The sequence below is a fragment of the Cygnus olor genome, chromosome 7, assembly GCF_009769625.2.
Source record: "Cygnus olor isolate bCygOlo1 chromosome 7, bCygOlo1.pri.v2, whole genome shotgun sequence".
NCBI classification, from domain to species: domain Eukaryota; kingdom Metazoa; phylum Chordata; class Aves; order Anseriformes; family Anatidae; genus Cygnus; species Cygnus olor.
In genome coordinates this window covers 25,525,810-25,542,612 of record NC_049175.1, presented here as the reverse complement: position 1 = coordinate 25,542,612, position 16,803 = coordinate 25,525,810, and the positions used below count along the sequence as shown (strand labels likewise).

General features: G+C 39.5%; 2 protein-coding genes across 9 annotated transcripts in view; one reads left to right on the top strand and one right to left on the bottom strand.

Annotated features, from left to right (window-relative positions):
- The window catches only part of CFAP43 (cilia and flagella associated protein 43), a 45,642-nt gene extending 35,519 nt beyond the window's left edge, over positions 1 to 10,123 (top strand). For all 6 annotated transcript variants that reach the window (XM_040562910.1, XM_040562909.1, XM_040562911.1 and 3 more), the window contains 9 exons: positions 1,440 to 1,526; positions 1,825 to 1,913; positions 2,307 to 2,514; positions 3,281 to 3,393; positions 4,205 to 4,361; positions 5,165 to 5,329; positions 6,912 to 6,992; positions 7,992 to 8,145; positions 8,671 to 10,123. In XM_040562910.1, the coding sequence (XP_040418844.1) occupies positions 1,440 to 1,526; positions 1,825 to 1,913; positions 2,307 to 2,514; positions 3,281 to 3,393; positions 4,205 to 4,361; positions 5,165 to 5,329; positions 6,912 to 6,992; positions 7,992 to 8,145; positions 8,671 to 8,828 (1,212 nt within the window). In that variant the 3' untranslated portion in view covers positions 8,829 to 10,123. The remainder of the gene's footprint in view (positions 1 to 1,439; positions 1,527 to 1,824; positions 1,914 to 2,306; positions 2,515 to 3,280; positions 3,394 to 4,204; positions 4,362 to 5,164; positions 5,330 to 6,911; positions 6,993 to 7,991; positions 8,146 to 8,670) is intronic.
- On the bottom strand, positions 9,993 to 14,389 carry SFR1 (SWI5 dependent homologous recombination repair protein 1). 3 transcript variants are annotated; one of them, XM_040562927.1, is made up of 5 exons: positions 14,284 to 14,389; positions 13,620 to 13,736; positions 12,388 to 12,500; positions 10,904 to 11,284; positions 9,993 to 10,687 (listed from the first exon to the last, which is right to left on the bottom strand). In XM_040562927.1, exons 3-5 carry the CDS (start codon positions 12,481 to 12,483, stop codon positions 10,496 to 10,498), a joined length of 669 nt encoding a protein of 222 aa, XP_040418861.1. In that variant the 5' UTR covers positions 12,484 to 12,500; positions 13,620 to 13,736; positions 14,284 to 14,389; the 3' UTR covers positions 9,993 to 10,495. The 3 variants fall into 3 exon arrangements, with proteins under 3 accessions (XP_040418861.1, XP_040418862.1, XP_040418863.1); XM_040562928.1 differs by lacking the exon at positions 14,284 to 14,389 and adding an exon at positions 14,056 to 14,276; XM_040562929.1 differs by lacking the exons at positions 12,388 to 12,500; positions 13,620 to 13,736; positions 14,284 to 14,389 and adding an exon at positions 12,265 to 12,367.
- Positions 14,390 to 16,803: the final 2,414 nt, after the last annotated feature.

The window sequence follows — 16,803 nt, the reverse complement described above, 5'->3', positions numbered from 1 at the left end:
TTTACATGGCCATTGACTTTTTCTTGAGGTGTACAGAAGATGTACATTATAAATATGCCTACATATAAACACATGCTTTTGAGTAGAAACTCATCTTGGTTCATCTGGAATTCTTTGGTAAAGCTCCATATATTGAGAAGGCATACAGCTATTTATTTGTTATATACTTTTTTTTTTTTGAGTATCTAGTATCAGTCTGACAGAACCAATAATGACGCTATTTGTGACAGGAAGACGCACAAAAGAACATGTAATGCCATCACATTTTCACTGGGATGTCTGATGTAGTCCAGGGCCACACTGACTTGTGTTTGGCGGTCCAAAGCACAGGCAGAGGTAGCATGTGAGCATCTGCCTGTGGAAGCTGAACGTAATACAATGTGGTTATACACTTATCAACAAATTTAATCTCCTGAAGAGTTTGCCAGTCCCTGCCATACCATGTACAAGTCAACAAAAAGACTGGAGAGCACAAGTAGTAGATCTGTATTTCAATACAAGTGCTTACTGCCAACAGGAATAGTTGTGTCTGACAGTTCTGTTTCCTGTGTCCTGCCAACACCTGTCTCATTCAGGTGATCTAAGTGGTAGTCTGCAGGTTGATTCTGGCTCACGGTACAATATTATTCCATTTGCCCACTTTGTCTTTGTGTAGGTGTTCCTGAGTCCACAGAGAAGGCATTAGTGCCTCCCCATGTCAGACTTCCCACTCAACCTGTAGAGATCTGTTTGGAGCTGCGAGCAGCTGTTTGTATGTGAGCTTCATGGAGAGGTTCCAAAGTAGGCATCGAGCCCGTATCATTGAGGAGGCTGAACTAGTTTTAAAGTTATCTGAGGCCAAGTGTATACCAAGTTACATTTTTCAAGATGCATGTTATTTTTTAAAATTTTCTAAATATTTCCATTGGTATATCTTTCGGTCCACGCAAACTGTCAAATACAACAAGGCAGTCTCCCCAGCAAAGTACAAACATTTAACAGCCTTGATAAAACAGATAAGCTTCATATCCTGACATGTGGCAGGCTAACAGGGAAATTGTATTCTACAGTCAGGAACCTTTCGCAGAACAGCATTTGAGAATCTGTGACTGATATGACGTGATGAAATGGAAGGAAAAGGAAATTTCTATGCAAGTAAAAACAAGTATCAACACAGATCCTCACCTTCAAAATTTAAAAAGAAGACTTAGAAGTATTTGTATAATTTCTTACACAAATTTCTTACTTTCTTAAGCAGTGGAATACTTGAATTTCATACCTGCTCACCTCTAAGCTGCATCTACAAGTAAACCACTGAAGAAGGCTCTGTATTCTTAGAAATGGCTCATAAGGTTTTCTCTAGAACTGAGAAGGTGTCAGCTTCATCAGTGTATATGAATAGCCATTCAGTGCTTCTTCTGGTTGAGTTTCATTCTTGAAATCCTCTGGTTTTGCTACAGGTCAACATTACAAGAACAATCCAGACTACAAAAAGGAAAATTGAGTTTTACAGTGATGCATATGAAAACGCAATTGCTGAAGATGAGGTGAGACTCTAGTGAAACACAAGCAGATTCAGGAATAAAAAAGTTAATGCTGTGTCTTGGTAATAAGAACATACTTCATTTTAAGCATGGGATGAGTTCTGCTCAATTTGCTGAGTGCTGAAGTTAGGTAGTGAAGGAGAGTATATGCAAATAAAAAATTACGAAATGGTCCAGATTTCCTCAATGCTTGTGAGAGCTTGGAAAAGCACAATATTTTGCACTGTTAAGATATGGGTAAGTTGCTGCTTTCTTAAAAATAACATTGTAATGACAAGGAAGCTTTCTGTTTCTGTCCTAGAATCTGGAATGTGGTTTTAGGACGGACTTTGCTGACGTTCCTGCCGATCTTCTTGATGAACTTTTCCAACTTTACAAATGTCGACCAAGGTAAGGTCGGCCTGATTAGAATTGTTTAAATACTAGTATCACCTATGTTTCAAGAATTAGATTGCTATTTCTTTCAATAATCCAAATTATTTTGGTAATCAGTAGACTGCCTGCTTTTATTGGTTGGTTAACAATATTTAATTTCCTATCATATAAACAATTGTTATTTTGAATACTAACATTTCCTTATCTACTCTACAGAATCTATTTTAAATGCAATCTAAATAATCATCAGTTCTCAAAAACATATTCTTATTTTGTGTAAGACATTGTCTTACTTTTTTGCTCTTCAAGAGATTGAGAGTACGAAATATTCATAGTTATATGTGTGAGCTTCTTTTATGTAATACAAAATAAAAAGGAAATACTGCATGTACTGTGTATGTACACTAGGACCCCAATGAGAAAAATGCTCCCTGACTCCGCTAACCCATATGGGGATCGTTCAGCCTCAAGTGAAGATTACAAAGATATACTCACCTGTTTAATGGAAGCCATGGATGAGCTGGATAAGCCTGAGCACATGCCTGATGGTTTAGACCCATCTATATGGGAACAGTTTTGTCAAGCAAGACGAAATAAAATGGAGAGTGAGCAGCTGGTATGTAAATCCTTTACTTTTCTACTAAGCTTCTCAATATTTTCAGGTCTTAAAACTTCTGTGGAGTTCAATGTAGGGTTAGACTGGTAGTGAAGTGACAATGCAGCATACGTAAGCTGCATCTGAGCTGATAAATTACCTCTGGCCACCTTCAATTCAGAATAACAGAAATGTCAAGAAGAAAAACCAGCTCTAGTTCTCCTTCAGAGCAAACATTACCATATTAGTGTGGAAGGATTTGATCAAGATAATTATAACCTTGATATAGTTTCTTAAAAAAAAAAAAAAATCACTTCTCTCTATTAAGAAAGCCTATTAAAATATTTGATTTTCATCATCTGTTGGATGATATTCTCCCATTAGCATGCTACATCTGCACCAATGTGTAACCATTTTCTTCTACAACACCAAGAGCAATTCTTAACAGAGGGTATTGCTGGAAAGCTCTAGTGAACTATCTGCTTATTTTAAAAGCATGAAGGTGGAAATCTGAAATTTCCAGAGACATAGGTACATTTGACCAAGATAGAAGAAAATATGATTTCCCTCAATGTCAATAAATCATGCATAAATGAATAAATGATCTATTGAGCTGAATGTAAAAATTGTAACCTCTGTCATGTGCTCTACTAGGACTCCCAAAATATCAGGCAGCATATTTATATTTACACACACGTCTTCTTAAGATATTATGCTCTCTTCTTGCTTGTCCTGACATGCTTACGAAGTTGGAAAAGTTCAGAATGCCATGATGTTGCTTGTTTAGGTAAAGTGGAAGGCCCTAAAGCTGGCGGAGATGCAGGCCTTTCTCCAGAGAAGAATGGATGACGATCAGAAGATTAAGTCAGACATAGAATACATTTCCCAAGAACTCATTTGGTAATTTTGTCTCTTTTCCTATCTTCAGCTCCATATTAATAATCCACCATCACAGAACCAGAAGTCACATACAGAATTACACAGCTGTGTTCTCCAACAGTCTGTTATCTAGAATTCATCTAAAAGAGTTATGATATTTCAGAGGTGAGGTGTGATTGCAGCATGTGTGAGCAGGCCCAAATCAGTCTTAACCTAGCATTTTAAGTAACAACATGAGTAAAGATGGCACGGTCTTCAATGCAAACTCACTGCCCCAAAAGCTGTTTCTTACAGTGAATGCCAAAAAGCCTTCAATCATAGCTGTACTAGCTGGGTCAGTTAACTTCTGCTCATGTAGGCCTGAGGAAGCTACAGTGATCACTGCTGATTGCAGTTTGCAGCTCAGTCACGCGACACCTGACTTCACTGAGCTGTTTTCATTTTTTTCATGTACATGACATAATTTTCACATTCATTGGAATTCAGGAGCAAACCCCAGGAAAACTTAAATTAAAAAACAACAACAAAAAAGAGTGCTAGGTAGGAGTCTCCTTCACTTCCTTTTCAATTGTTGTTGAGGCTTTTGTTTGGTGAAGACATTTTCTTTCAGAACATCTGCTAGAGTTTGTTAAACTGAATCTAGTGGTTGACAACTTTATGTATGGAAATAAGTTGCCAACTCTGTAGTCATTTTTGGAGCAAACAGACGACAGGCTGTCAAAGAGTAAGCCCTACATGAACTTATCAGTAATAAATATTTTGAGAATCACGGGGGGATTTATATAATTAAGTTGAAATCACTGAGCATTGTTTTTGTTTTCTGCCATTTTAGGCTGCAGGAGGAGAAGATAAAATTTCAATTGGATTTGACTTTCCAGTTTTTGTTAAAACAAGGACAGGTGGAATTGGAAAGTACTGAGATCCCAGATTACACTGATGCCATTATCATTAATAAGAGTGTTGTTGAAGAACTGAATTGCAGTATCATGGTAACTTACAAGGAAATTTAAGTTTTTTAAATAAATATATTGGCCTTCAGGGACTCTCTTTTCTCTAGTTTGGTATCTAGTTTCAATTCATTACTACACAACAGGAGGCTCACTTGTAAACTAAAAGCTGTTAAGAATTCTGTAATGTCCCTTATTATGACATAGAAATTGCAATGCAGACTGCTTTCTTGATGTTTGATGAATACAATTCAGATCAATGAAATGACAACAGTTTTTAGACATGCCATCACTTACAAACATGCTGTAAATAGAAAATCCTAATATCCTGGGTGCCAGTCCTAGAATTCTCTCAAGGCAAACACATAGTCATGTTGAACAGTAGCTTACATTAAGGTTTAACAAACTGATAGACCTTTTTATGTAAGGTGAAATTGATTATCATACTTTAGGCATTCTAGCTGTAAATTTGCTTTTTACTGCTAATACACAAAGCCTTCAGCAACAACTGCAAAATACCTTATACAGAGCAAGCTTGTATTTTGTAGAGATAAGATGCCTTAGCCTTCTTATAAAAGATAGGAAGATGTAGAGAGAGAGGTTAGTTGTAATTTTCTTCATCTCCTTCTATGATCCAAGACTGTGGCACAGAGCATAAAAGGGAACAAAATTCCACAAAAGATAACCATCTTGGGCAAAGTCTGGAAAGAGTCTGCAGTACGGCACATTTTCCTTACTAATACCATAACTTTGGAAGCTTGCCCATGTTGTTGCAAATAATTATTCCATAATCCACAGAGTGTGTTAATTAAGATTAATCTCTTGATTAATCTGTTTTTTTTCAGGCTCAAGGAGAAAAAAAAATTGCTAGCATGGTGGAGCGTAAAGACTTCTCTCGAGGGATATTTCTGTTGGAATGGGAACATAAGAAAATGAGAATGCAAATAGAAGATCTGAAACAGAAGGCTCGGGATATTGCAATGCTACCAATTTCAAAAGATCGCCAGCTAGTGAGTTACTTTCTCTAATTTATACTTTATACCACAGAGAATTTTGCTGCCTCTTCTTCTGCGATTGTTTATACATCTTAACTCTCTTACCACTACACAGAAACCTGATTCCTAACATGTCAACAGTTCAGCTTCCAAAGAGAAGTTTTGCTCTTGAGATTGATCAGTGATGAAATTCCGTTTTAAACAAAGGCAAAGTTATCCCTGACTAGTTCCCAAGTGCACCCACCTGGTGTCTCACAGAAATACTGTAACTTTTGCTCAGTATTCAGAGACAGAGTTCCTACAGGAGCCTTGCTGAGCCCCAGTGCCATTTGTTGGCCTTGGTACCAGCAGAAGAATGACAGGTAATTGTTTGCTATGTCTGGCACGCAAGAGACAGCAGCTGGGCAGACCAGTCAGCACCTACATAGCTTTGAAAAAATGCATTTGGCAGGCCAGAAAACAGCAAAAGGTTGTGGGAGAGAGACGGGGATGCCACTGGGAGAAGGGAGGAGAAGTAAGAGAGGTTGTAGGGGAAGTGTGAGGGTACTGCAGGATCAGATGTAAAGCTGGTTTCGCAGTGATGAGGTAGGGGAAATAAAGGTTCAAAGTAACGGATGTTGGAGGACAGGGAAGCTGGAGATATTGCAGTGGGGAGAGCTATAACAGGAAAATAAAGAATATTGGAGAGTGGGTAAAGATATTGCAATTCAATCAAAAGATTAGAAGAAAACCCAAACATCTGTTCTGCTTAGGCTTCATTAGTTCTGCCTGTCCAAACTTCTTGTTCATTTCTGAATCACAGCCAGGGGACTTCTGTAATTAACATCAACAAAATAGCTTTCTGAAGAGGTGATGTGACAATACACTGAAAAGTTCTTGCAACAAATTTATCACCAGGGTGTCACTGTTAATGCCAAACTTCATTTAAAGAGATGCACTGTGTGTGAGTTAGACTTGTCCTTGCCCATAGCAATGGCATTTTTGAGTAGAAATGTGGGGCTAGTAGGAAGGGCAACAGAGACCATGACAGGAGCAGAAAGAAAGATGGCTCAGAGAAACACATGGGGGCCAGGACCTGGCAATGCCTGGAATGAGGGCTGTTCGTAGAAAAAGCGAATGAAAGCAATTTGGTGCTGTACGCAAGGAGCCTCCTGGGTATTTTCTGTTTCTCTTCTTTTAACTGGAGACAAACCACAGAACTTTTCCCTGTCAGTTTGGTGGAATGTTTTTTCAGAAAGATAAATGTTATATCCACAGAAACCTGTCTTCTACACACCTTTGGCCTCCACCTGTGCTAGCTTTGACTACCTTATAAGTAAAAGTATATCTTTTTATTTTTTTTTGACAACCTCACAACAAATTCGTATGGTCTTTGTTTCCATCAAAACGTACAATGCTTTTTAACGGCTGCATGGTCTATTGTATGACAAGACTATCTTTAAAATGTACATTTATGATCACTAGTAAGGTTTTCCACTGTGCCGAATTCTGGTTTTTTTTTGAGTTTCATGTATCATGAGTGTCTTTACAGAAGTGTGGAATTGTTGAGAACAAAAAAGGCTTAACAACCTCATTTCCTTCTGTTTTCAATGCTCAGTTCCTAACCATGCTGAACTATGACAGTCACATTGCCCACCGCATTTCAGTGATGAAGCAGACTCTTGATGTCATGGATAAGGTAATTATTCCTAAGTGAACCACCACATTTGAGAGATGTCGTTAGTTTAAATGCAACCCCTCTCCTTCATTAGCAAAAGGTGTTTGTAAGGAGTAACAGCATCCCATGTAGGCATACCACCTCTTCAGCTAACTCAAGGACTGTTAAAGCACAGCCACAACAGCACACACAGATGAATGTATATATACATATATACACCTATGTATTTATTCATCTGACTTTGAACAGTTTTTTCAAGTTGCCTAGAGCTGTTTCTCTGTAGGAGTACCAGTCTGTTCATAATATCACTACCCTCCTATATTCAAAATAACACAGACACAACAATCCGATTTGCTGGCTCCCTTACCTATTTCAACATTTAAATTATGATTATCCTTGTCTGTAAAGGATTCCGCTGGATTTTCTCCAGGTTACTGTAGCTGACATCAGCTTCCATTTTCTCTGTGTTCCTTTTCAATCTTCAGTATTTACCCTGGCCCTTTACAGCCCTTCAAGACAGCATCAGCACAATAGCCTATCTTCCACAGTGCCTGGCAGCCAAGGAAGTATTTTCAATGCACTGGTTCCACTGACTTCCTTTCCCTGCTTAGCCTTTCAAGTTCTGTATTTAATCTCTCTCTCTCCTTGACCCATACCTATATGTTCCTTGTCTGCTACTTGTATTAGAACTCCATAAAGCATACTTGTTGTGGTTTAGGCCGGCTGGCAGCTAAACACCACACAGCCGTTCGCTCACTCTCCCCCATCCCAGAGAGTGATCCTAATCCAAAACATAGCACCCTACCAGCTACTAGGAGGAAAATTAACTCCGTCCTAACTGAAACCAGGACAATACTGGACTGCAATCTGTGAAAGACGTTATACAAAATAAAGCAAGAAAATCAAAGCACATGAAAATGAACTGAGCTACAACGCAGTTTTGAAGATTGTAGGCTTCCATCAAAAGTTTGTCTTTTGTATTATTTCATGTGTTTGCTTTATTCTTTTGGAAATGGACAGCTGCACAAGAAAAATACGAAGAATCGTCAGAAAAGAATTAGAGAGTTGGCGAAGTGCATCGCTTTAAAAGAGCAAGCAAACTATGAGCTCAGCCTTCAGCTAAAGGAAATGCTTGTGTCTGTTTCAGAAAGGAGGCATATCTCTCGGGCAGCTGGTGAGTCACAGTAACGCACTTTAAGTCACAAGCAAAGAACATTCAGAAAACAACTCCCAAGCTAGACAGTCCTATTCTCCATCAGCATCAACTAAGGGACAAGAAATTCCTATCTATTACACTACATGCACAATTAGCTTTTCTACCACAACTTATTTAATGCTATTTACATACGATCATACCTAGAGATTGGTGCTTCTGTAGCCAAAGTTAATTGACTTTCCATGCAGTCAAGTGAAGAGAGGACCAAGAAGCTGAGAAGGGTATGCATTATAAGGAAAACTGTATAGTTCTTTTCACTAGTAAAATGGTTTTAAAACATTGGGTGTGCAACCAGTGCCTTTTTTGATTTATTTTTTTTTGCTTTATTCACTACTCTAAAGACTCTTAAAGCTAACTATGAGCCTTTTCTTAAAATGCTTGCCTATTTTATACAGAACATGGAATAACTCTGGAGCAGGTCCAGTATAAAGACTATGCATCCACTATATGTACAGGGTGACCCTTGCATTTTGTTTTATGCAGACATACAGCGTATTTCTGAAAGGAATGCAAAGCAGCGTTACCGAGAGATTTTGAAGCAGAAAAACCTGCGGGATCTCATAAAGGAACAGGAAAAACAGTTTGGAATTCTTCAGGCAGAAGCTGAAAGACTGAGATCAAGAACATTCCCTATTCTTTAAAAATCCCAGTCCTGGTAGATGTATAAGAAACTGCTCTTGTCTAAGACCCAGAGTTTGGACATACACCTTTTCTCCCTGAACTCTCAACACTTTCTTCTGTAATTTCTTTTAAAATAATACCAGTTGGAAAGATGCATGTTTATCTGTTTCATACATTTTATACCTAATATTATCTGCAATCTATTTCGGTTCACGTGATATATTTCTGCTGTTTTGGTTATATAAACATATAGTTCATTACAGAAAATAAATGGAAGATGTAATTGCGGAATGCATTTCCTTAGTGTCCAATATGCAACTGGAGGACATTTTGAAATGAAGTACTGCAAGAAAGATGTGATTTTACATCTACTAATTGTTTATCTCTTCCATGCTTTTTCTTCCACTTCCATAAATTCACATAAAATCTGAACTTACCCCTTTCTAAGAACGTTAATTAACTTTGATACCTTAGGTTCAGCAAAGTTCTATGTTTACAAGGAAGACTACTTCTGTTTTAACCTCACTACAGCTGCTTTTTTGCTTTATCACCTGTAACTGAGGTCTCTAAGGATTCTAATTATATCTTGCCCTCTTCTTGCAACATTTTTTTTTTCCTCCTGTTGAACCTTCCGTAGGAGAAGCAGGGGAATTACAAATTTCCCAAAGGTCTCAGGGAAAAGAAGTACCCTTATCAGGAAGGCCCATCATCATTTCTCAGTAAGCTAGAGAGGCAAAAAGGAATAGTTTCTTAATCCTCAAACTGTGATCAGTAATAAAGGTCACTCTTCAGTAAGTCTCAGCAGGCAGCAACATTCAGTATTCTTAAGAGCAAGAATTCTTGTGACTCCAAACTTAAGTCTAATGAGACCTATCAGTGTTACAATGAACTATTTGATCTGTGATTTTCTTTCCGCTTGAGGTATATAAGAAATTACTCCTTATTAAGGAAAATGGGAAAAATAGTATACGTACTAAACAGTTAAGGTACGGCCAATGACAACTGTGATTGCATATAAAAAATTATTCGCAGCAGGGAGCATTGTAGAACAGGTAGAGATTTACATATTGTTACACTAGATAAGTGATGATTTTAAGGAGAATAAAAGCTTAAGAGTCATACCGATATGCCCACAGAAGTGAGAAAATAAGCAATTTCAAATTAAAATAATTATAGAAAAACAGTTTGAAGAGACAACGTTTATTGGAGGATAAATGAAATGCTGTTTTATTCAGCTTTACTGCAGAAAGGTAAGCAATGTTGTCGTTGGAAGCACTTCATTAGACAAGGGAGCGCTTTTCTTATACAAAGGAAATAAAAAAACACTGCAGCTTTCACATAATGTAGTACGGCAGACAGATGTCAATTCCAATTTTCTTGCCTTCCCTTCTACTACCACTGGCTGTGGCTGAAGGGTTGGGAGGAACAGTTCCCCTGAAGGCAAGTGTTTTGACCAGCATCTGCAAACGACTGTGTTTTCCAGAAGTCAGCATGAGTTCAATCTTTTCCCTTAAGTAACGCCTTGTACACTGCCTGCCGTATCCATGTACACTTTCACCAGTAGGTCATGAGAAAACCTCCTGGCAAAACAAAGTTCATTGTCTGATTGTCACTTCTACGGTTATCAGAATTTATTCAGTCTTTTCTGCTTATGCATGTGTGTAATTGAAAGCTTTGCACCAGTTGATTAGGTGTCCACAAAATCTTCTTCTGTTCTGCTGTAGTGCAGTAACTGGTCTTCTAATCCAAAAGAATCTATCAGTTGACTGAGACTTGCTTTCTTGCCATCTGCAGAAAAAGCTGACTGTAGCTCATAGAGCATCAGCTGGGTACTGCTTCTCCATTTCACTATCAAAGCCTGCAGTTCAGACAGGTTGTTCTGAAATTGGGACAAAAAAAGACATCTCAGCAAATGACAAATCAGTTTCATACTCTGCAACAATCTACTTTTATAATACGCTTAGAACTGAGATAATACACAAATACCACACAAACCAAATGGTTCAGTATTGTAACTTAAATCAGTAAATGAAGATTTGACTCCATTTCACTTCAAAGGGCGATTTAGAAGAGCTTTTTCAGAGGTTCTCCTCACCTTAGATCGGTACATCTTGACCAGTTTTAGTCTTCGAAGCAGTTCTTCCTTCTCTTGCACTTGCTTCACCAGCCTTACTTTTTCTTCCAGGGACTGTTGCGGACTAAGATCAGCCCTAACCCCGTTATCTCCTGATTCACAGAGATTGTTCTCCTGTGAGGGACTTTTGAAACATGCATGCCCAGTGCAGTTGCCTTCCAGGCTTTCAGAACCATCTTGTAACCTGGAACAATCCACACTTTTTTTTGGCAGATGCTCTTTGTCAACATCAGCACAGTCTTTTTCTTCACTGTCTATTTTGAGCCGCTTTGCCACTGTAAAATTAGCATTAAATGAACGTCTTGTTTTCCTTAATCGTTCCCTTAGAGTTGCACTCATTGGCTGAAGAAAATGAAGAACAGCAGAAGAGAGAAAGATCACAAAAATCTCATCTTTGATCAAATTTCAAAGAACCGAAACCGAACTCCATGCAGAATATGTCATATACGTAAAGATAATTGTAAAACCAGACTTCTGAATTGTCACTGTAGCATTGGTAAACTTAAAGTTAACAAGTTAATTCCTTCCTTTCAGGTGTGTTTGCATACATGGGTGCAATTTACTGGAAAACGTACCTCTATGTTGCCTAGGACCAAATCCCCTTACTAAGAGAAAGCTACTCATCTAGTCTTTGTGCAGAAGACATGGCATTATATCAGCTTTGCTGATTTTATTTCATCTAGTTTGATTTCTCCTCTTTTTACTGGAGATTTGTTGTTGTTGTTGCTGCATCCCACCACACATACTTTCTGTATTAGCACTAGTATAAAACATCTGTTTTCTACTTCAAGGTATCTGAAATGATCTAATTTCAACTTGTTCATGTTTTGAGGTCCTTCACTAATGAACATCTAAAAAGTGCTTTTTTCTTCAAAATAAGGTAACAAATATTTTTATAATATGTGTCTAACATTTTTACCTGTGGGAAAATACTAAAATATGGGCAAGAAGGATTAGTTAAGGAACATTTACAACCTAGCTTTATCCAGCATAGATCCAGTTTTTAGTAACACGCACTATGGTGAGTGTGACAGCATCACAGTACGCATACTAGGAGAAACACCGAAAAGAGTCTGGCATTATGGAGAATATCCCAACTGCAATCAGAGTGTACTATATTCAACTGCAAGTAGAAGTCATGGAAAGACATTTTGCCTATAAAGGAACCCAGAAAACTACAACTTGAGAAAACTAAATAGTATTGAAATTTACTAGTATAGGATTTTTGGTAGACTGCAAATACTGAATACATCACCTTATTCACAGCAAACATATGCATATTCAGAGCAAAGCATGCCAAGAACACTCCTTACACCACTTACCTGCACAATCTTGTAGCTGTAGGTATAAGCTACCTTATCTTTTGCCTTCCAACTACTTGATGATTTCATAAGCATTTGTCTTACTATGAAGAATCACATTATTGGAAAAACAAGTTTTTATACCTGCTTCCCTGAACCAGTCCTCTGGGGAGCTGCTGTGCCAGAGTCCTTTGGAGTACTGCACAAAGATGTCAATTTATCAGATGCTGGTTCTTCCATCTTGGAATGGATATTTTCTGTTAAAAGACAAAATGAATTACATGTAGTACCATTTTTACCTGATTATGAGTCACATGGCTGCAGAAATAAGTAAAAAACTCTAAGAAGAAATACTAGAGCTTTTCTAATTGTTAAGTTCATCAAGACATGTGCTAAAGTTACACAATGGTTTTATACACAAAGTAGCATCTTGCTTTATGAATACCTTTTCTTCAAGGTGACAAATGGCACTAGTAACTGGTATAAAGGATCAGGCTATGAGTTTTGCGTATTATTTTTCCCTCAGTCATAAAAATCTATGGTATTTGTTCTTTGAGATGAAAAATCCTACAAAAAAAAAATCTAGGTGTTCTCCATTATTATGTTGTGTTTTTTTTTTCCTCCTCCTACTGCTATCTATAGCAGTGACATCTTTTTTCAATTGTTACACAGGATCAAGACAACTTATGAAGCACTTTGACATATTATAGTATGCCTGTATATCCAAAGTCACATCCTGCAACACCAAACTCATCAAAAAAAGCTCACTCCAAACAAAATATTTTCTTAATCTGAATGGCCCATACTGCTTGTTTAACTTGAAGTCCTTACAAAGCCAGGTTGTGAAGAACCAGTCCTTTTGTTTAACTGTACCCCAAGTAGCGATAAAAGGATTGCTGGGAGCCACAAGATTTTTATTGTCCATCTGTATAAACAATTAATCTTTTTTATAAAGAAAATAATTGCGTACCCAGGTCTGTGAAAATAATCTACTGTTTCATTTGATCCTTCTGGGGATGCTGCTTGAAAAAGTTAATTACTCATACAAGTGGACTTTTAGATTACAAGTATGCATTCCCAATTTGCTCAGAAAAGCAACTTAATTAAAACGATAAATCATACCACTCAGCATGTATCAACTTTAAATTGATTTGGCAATGTCTGACTTAGTTTAGCACTTGCGAACCACCTGCTAATGACCAAAATGCAGCTGGAAAATCGTCAGCTATGCCCTCTGTTTACCTAAAACTTGCCACTGGGAATTTCAAAACACAGGTCTCTTAAAAATAAAATCCTACAAACAAGACACCGGGCAACGCAGGACTGGCACAAGGCGCTTCCTCTTCCAAGATGAAACATGCCAAAGCTTTACTAACCCAGCAACTCTGCTCTTCCTGGCTCTGTACCAAGGACACCTCCGTTATCTCCTCATCTTCATTTGTCTTGTCAAGTCAGTGCTCCCTCCACTTGTTCCAAATTCAACCTAGGGCATTCTATTAGGGGGGGAAAAAAAAGAGAGACACAATTACTAAAGAAAGTCAAATTAATTGGATTTTTTAAACAATCTGTACATTAAAAAGGAAACCCACAGAACCTGTGATATTACTATTGTTTCTTAATCCAAGCAAGACTACAAAACGCAGTATCATGCCTATATAGTACTGAGCTTGTCATAAATTTGGCTCTCTTACTACCAAGAAGCAAAATAATTTTGAGCCTAAGGGATAGCTCCAGCAGACTTGTTCAACTCTTTCAAAAACGAAACCAAACCCACAAAACCTGTGGCTTTACATCCCAACGCAGATCACTTGCCTTCAGGCAACCACGAGCACAGCAGAAGACTTTTTTGCAACACTTCACTAACACCGTTATTTAAACACGTTCCTTAAACTTTTTAATAGGACGTTAGCCCACAGGCACACTCTTAAAGCCCTTCCCCGGCACCCCAGAACCCTTTGCCGGACCCGGAGGGACCCGTCCCCAGCAGCACCCCCAAACCGTGTGGGGCCGAGCCTCCCACGGCCCCTCACGGCCCCTCACCGCCTCAGGGTGCCCCGCTCCCCGGACCGCGGGCGGCGCCTGCGCGCGGGCGGTGAGGGCGGGCAGCGCTGCGCCTGCGCGCTGGGAAAGCGCTGTGGGGTTGCGGGGCGGATGGGCGGGCGTGCTAAGGGTGCCTTGCGTGCGGGCGGGCGAGTTGTCGGCCTTAATGTGCTCGGCGGGGGTGGGCTTGTGCAGTGATCCCCACACCGCCACCACGCTATGTGGGCGTTGCGTGTGCTTCTGTCGCGGTTGGGCTAGGCTGCCGTGTTCCTAAGGCCAGCGTGGGCACGCTGCTTTCTGGCACAGGTGGTGCTCAAGGCTGGGCGCCATTTTGTTGTGTGCCTGCCCGCCTCAGGGAGAGGGGCTCTGGCTGCGCCATGGGGCGCTCGGCGCCATGAGGGGTCGGTGGGGCAAGCCCAGGCCTTTTGGCAGTGCCAAGGGAACCATGACGCTGCCTCACGCGGTGATCACCTCAGGTGCTGTCCCCTCACTGAAGGGGGAGAGCTGTGCCTGGGGACCCCACCCTGAGGAGCGTGATATAGGGGTGTGGGAAGCGCAAATTGAACCACACTGCCTCCGTTGTACAGGAAGGAGAAGTGAAAATGAAGAAACTTGACTGGAAAAGCAGGCAGGTAGATGGTGAAAATGGCAACGAGCAGCCCGAGCGGTAGTGGCTGTCATGCGGTTCGGTGCCAGACTGGATTGCCCTGACGTACAGGTGCTGCTGAAGCAAGTGTAACTTTCATGTCCTCAGCAAAGTGTCCTGTTCCTATCCTCAGCAAAGATCTCTCCCATGCTGCAGACCTCATTCCCCCAAATGGACTTTCACATTTCTCAAAACCGATCCATGTAAAATATTTTTCCAATATAAGTGTGTAAGGACTGAGCAAATGGTTGGAAGTGGCCATAACAGCAACAGCTCCTGCAAGTATCAGTGGTTCCTTCAGCACTGGCCACAACTGAGCTGCTCCATGCTGCCTTCACACAGCTCTGCTGGTCACTGCACGTGGAGAATATACACTTGCAGTCTCCATGTATCATTCACGTAATTTACAAAGCAGAACTGCATGAGTATGGTGCTTGATTCCTCCTTACAACTGTGGATGAGGATGCTGAATTTTCTTTTTGTTTCCTGTAACTTCTCATCTTATTGAAACAAGATAACTGAGAGGTGAGTAAGCACAGAGCATGGTCAATGTTAGCAGTTGCTGTGCTTCTAACCATAAGTATACATAGATTCACTCAAATTCACTGTTTCAAATAGAATCTCAGTGATGACAGCAACCTTTTTCTCTCGTAACATCAACAATAAAAGATATAAAAGCATTCACAGCCCATCTGTAAGAAGTCAGTTTTGGAAATCAGAAATCTGGGCCTTTAGATTATTCTTGGTACAGGAATTGACTATCTGTGTGTGAAATTGCATATTTGCTAAACTTTATTTCTAAATATTTGAAAATATGCATTTAGCAAATGTGGGAAGTTAAATTATGTGACAAAATTGTATGATCAGTTATAAACATCTAGCAAAAAACACGCACAATATCTCTACTGTACTTGAGGCAGTTCTGAAGCATTTTTAAGCCCCAATATGATCTAGACCATTTTTTAAAATACCTGCAGTTAATTTTATGTCACTTTTTTTTTTTTTAAGTATCTAAAAAATGGACAATTGCTAATAGAACTTCTGCTGCAAATTCATCAGGTGGGTTGGATTTCAAATGCACTGGAGCTTTGAGACAACATGTCTCTGGGTTCACAACATGTTTCCTTCTGTCTCAAGGCTGGTCCCGTTTTTAAATTACTCATGCTCTGTTGTACAGACACGCTAACAGTTGTGTTGCACAAGAACAACAGAAAGCTTGAGATTTTAGATCATTTGCCAGCTAAGATTCCAGTAAGGTTTTACAAGAACACAACATGAAAAAGTCATCCTGTGCATTATCGTTGCTGCCTTATTAGATTAACGCCCATGTGCCCCACCCCAGGTGAGGATTCCAGCCAGCCTGAGACTGTGAATGTAGAAAGATGGTTCCACATGGAGGGTTTGGGTGTTTGATGGACTGCACAACAAGGGGAAAAAAGGAAATTTTGTCATTAGTGTTCACTGATGGGCAGTCACTCTAAGAGGTCCTGTTTCAGGTTGTTATTAAGTGTTTAGCCATTTGCTAAGCTTACCTAGGGATTCACTGGGTGTTTACACGTGTGAGTAGTCCTGCAATTTACATAACTTGTCCAAAATGTGGCAGGAGGCCCCTGACCAAGGTGGGAACTGGAGAGTAATCTCAGTCACTACCCAGTGACTTCCAGTACTTCTACTGCAGAAACCCAGTAGTGTTTGATATCGCTGTCAACTTAAAGATAGCAAACAGGAGTCAGACTAACACCTTCCTCTCAAAAAGTGTGCCTCTGTTTCCCTTGAAGAAAAAGAGATTGTCCATATGTATTGTGCATACGACTGTCCATATTCACGCTGGTATGTGTATAGCACGATGTAGAGCGTTTTGTGTGCTTTTCAGT

Excerpts from the sequence above, each read along its gene's own strand:
- SFR1 (XM_040562927.1), bottom strand. The coding sequence starts at position 12,483 with ATGGAAGAACCAGCATCTGATAAATTGACATCTTTGTGCAGTACTCCA. Across the intron at positions 11,285-12,387 it reads GGACTGGTTCAGGGAAGCAG|CCAATGAGTGCAACTCTAAG; the intron begins GTATAAAAACTT and ends CATTTTCTTCAG. Across the intron at positions 10,688-10,903 it reads TCAAGATGTACCGATCTAAG|AACAACCTGTCTGAACTGCA; the intron begins GTGAGGAGAACC and ends TCCCAATTTCAG.